Below are 3,167 nucleotides of genomic sequence, written 5' to 3'. Positions count from 1 at the left end.
AGCCTGTCTGAAGATGACCTAAGCCCTGAGGATGACCTAAGCCCTGAAGATGACCTAAGCCCTGAAGACGACGTTAATGAGACCGTGGAAGACGACCTCGACGAGACCGTGGAAGACGACCTCGACGAGACCGTGGAAGACGACCTCGACGAGACCGTGGAAGACGACCTCGACGACCTGAGCGTGTCTGAGCGTCTGGAGCAAGTCAACAAGAACTTGGGTCAGAAGAAAACAGTGAAAAGCGTCATGAATGACACGAGTTTATCGAGAGCATTTGAACAACTGAACTCAAAATTAAACAGAAGCAACTTGGAGCTTGTTTCTCGTTCCAGACGAGAGACAAGCTCCAAGTTGAATGTGTTTTTATTTAAAAGAGCTGACGACATTATTTTTACTATTTAAATGTTATTATTATTTTTGTGAATGATCTCTGCCTCCTTCACTTTGATTTTAGAATATTCTCTGATTTGAATGGCCAAAGGTTCCACATAAAATAGTGAACAAAAGCTGTGACTAGTGACCTCCCTGTCCAGTTGATCGTTTAACACTTAAATCTAAGTGCTCCGCGGTCTGAAAATGATTGTTTTAGCAGCAGACTGTCGCGACGGCGACAGTCTGCTGGAGGACGGGGACATCGCCGTGTCCAAGTCCCACGTTCACAAGAGGAACGCGGACCCGTGTGTGAGGAAAGGCTGCAAGTGGCGCCGACACAGGAACAAAAGGGTGTATGTGCCTTATGTGATCTCCCTACAGTACAGTGAGTACTACTACTACTGTGAATACTGCTACTAAAACTGCTTTTACTACTGCGTTTGGTGCTTTTGTTCCAGGCAGGGCTGAGTTAACCAGGATCAAGCAGGCCTTCTTGTCCTTCCATAAGACCACATGCATCCGATTCGTCCCACGAAGGAGACAGCCAGACTACCTCTACATCCACAGTAGCAACGGGTATGAAGTACTACTGCTGTTACATCTACTACTACTACTACTACCAATACTACTACTACTGCTACTACTACTACTACTACTACTCCTACTACTACTACTGCTACTACCAATACTACTACTACTACTACTACTACCAATACTACTACTACTGCTACTACTTCTGTTACAACTACTACTACTACTACTACTACTACTACTACTACTCCTACTACTACTACTGCTACTACCAATACTACTACTACTACTACTACTACCAATACTACTACTACTGCTACTACTTCTGTTACAACTACTACTACTACTACTACTACTACTACTACTGCTACTACTACTACTACTGCTACTACTACTACTACTACTACTACTCCTACTACTACTACTGCTACTACTACTACTACTACTACTCCTACTACTACTACTGCTACTACTAAGGCAAGGCAAGTTTATTTGTAGAGCACATTTCATACACAAGGCAATTCAAAGTGCTTCACAGCAGGAAAAATGCATTCAAATCACAAAGAAATTACAGAAATACAATAAAATTAACTAAATAAAAAATTATCAATCCAACTGATTTTCTAAACTAATAAAATCACAAACAAAAGAGAAGACTACTACTACTACTACTACTACTACTACTACTACAGTGAGTAAGGGGGCAGGACTTGTAAACAATGTAAAAGGCAAATGGATCAAAGATGTCGTCGTGTTGGTCACATGATGCAGCATTTTCTTCAAACCGGACCAGCACTTGCCGCACACTTTGTGGTGACGGGCTGAGCTAGGGCGGAGCTAGAGGTAGATCTGGAGCAAGGTAAGCCTAGGGTCGGGGCTAATCTGGGCTAGAATGAATCTTAGGAAATTAACTCTTAGGAGTTTTCAAGAGTTGAAACATCTACAAAGTTTGTGTTGTATAAATAAATCCGCCCTTCTGGAACACCAGCACGTGCTCTACGGGAGCTGCAGTTACGCGCTTTGGCCACTAGTCAAACTGGGAATGTTTCCTCCAGGTCTTATTATACCATGATCCAACACACAAAAAGTACTTCTGCATCCACTCCTCCAGCGGGGAAGTATTAGTACTACTACTAATAATACTGACCTCTCTGTGCAGCTGCTGGTCGTACATCGGACGCAGAGGGCGACGCCAGAAACTGTCTCTCAAAAGACGAGGATGTATTCATCTAGGAACCATCCAACACGAGCTGCTCCACGCGCTCGGCTTCAACCACGAGCACAAGAGATCGGACCGGAACCGCTACATTAGAGTGCTCTTCGGGAACATCCTCAAAGGTACTCATCGTCCTGGTCCTGGTCCTGGTCCTGGTCCTGGTCCTGGTCCTGGTCCTGGTCCTGGTCCTGGTCCTGGTCCTGGTCCTGGTTCTTGACTTAGATCTTGTTTTTTCAGGTAAGGAACATAACTTCCAGATGGTGAAGACTCTGAACCTGGGAACTCCGTACGACTATAACTCAGTCATGCACTACAGAAGGTACGTGAACTACTACAAATACTTTGACTACTACAGCTGCTGTCACTTCCACTTCTGCTTGTACTTTATAAATGATTATTTTTTTGTATTTGTAAGCACGGCCTTCTCTAAGAACCGCAAGCCGACCCTCGTCGCGCGCAGACGTAACATCAACTTTGGAAAAGCCAGAAAGATGAGTTGTAACGACATCAGACGAGTCAACAGACTCTACTGCAGATTAAGTACTGCAGATTAAGTACTGCAGATAAAGTACTGCAGATAAAGTACTGCAGATAAAGTACTGCAGATAAAGTACTGCAGATAAAGTACTGCAGATAAAGTACTGCAGATTAAGTACTGTAGATAAAGTACTGCAGATAAAGTACTGCAGATAAAGTACTGCAGATAAAGTACTGCAGATAAAGTACTGCAGATAAAGTACTGCAGATAAAGTACTGCATCTGACCTGTCATGTTACTGATGTAATGTTCAATAACTGACAATAAAAACAATGTTTTTGGCCCATAATTTGTTGCGTCTTGAGAACTCTTCATTTTCACCAGAAGAACTTTTAACATATCCAGTCAGGGGTGTGTCCTCAGGGGTGTGTCCTCAGGGGTGTGTCCTCAGGGGTGTGTCCTCAGGGGTGTGTCCTTAGGGGTGTGTCCTTAGGGGTGTGTCCTCAGGGGTGTGTCCTCAGGGGTGTGTCCTCAGGGGTGTGTCCTCAGGGGTGTGTCCTCAGGGGTGTGT

General features: G+C 44.2%; 1 protein-coding gene across 1 annotated transcript; it reads left to right on the top strand.

Moving 5' to 3' along the window:
• Positions 1-476: 476 nt before the first annotated feature.
• On the top strand, positions 477-2,744 carry LOC140349022 (hatching enzyme 1.2-like). The gene is made up of 5 exons (XM_072435217.1): positions 477-757; positions 831-948; positions 2,063-2,241; positions 2,357-2,438; positions 2,535-2,744. Exons 1-5 carry the CDS (start codon positions 577-579, stop codon positions 2,671-2,673), a joined length of 699 nt encoding a protein of 232 aa, XP_072291318.1. The 5' UTR covers positions 477-576; the 3' UTR covers positions 2,674-2,744.
• Positions 2,745-3,167: the final 423 nt, after the last annotated feature.

This window comes from Eucyclogobius newberryi, unplaced genomic scaffold, assembly GCF_026437365.1.
Source record: "Eucyclogobius newberryi isolate DKJ021-1_F unplaced genomic scaffold, fEucNew1.0.hap1 SCAF_7, whole genome shotgun sequence".
Taxonomy (NCBI): domain Eukaryota; kingdom Metazoa; phylum Chordata; class Actinopteri; order Gobiiformes; family Gobiidae; genus Eucyclogobius; species Eucyclogobius newberryi.
This window is presented reverse-complemented; position numbering and strand designations above follow the sequence as displayed.

Coding starts and splice junctions, on each gene's coding strand:
- LOC140349022 (XM_072435217.1), top strand. CDS start 577: ATGATTGTTTTAGCAGCAGACTGTCGCGACGGCGACAGTCTGCTGGAG. Junction 758..830: donor TGTGATCTCCCTACAGTACA/GTGAGTACTACT, acceptor CTTTTGTTCCAG/GCAGGGCTGAGTTAACCAGG. Junction 2,439..2,534: donor TCAGTCATGCACTACAGAAG/GTACGTGAACTA, acceptor TGTATTTGTAAG/CACGGCCTTCTCTAAGAACC.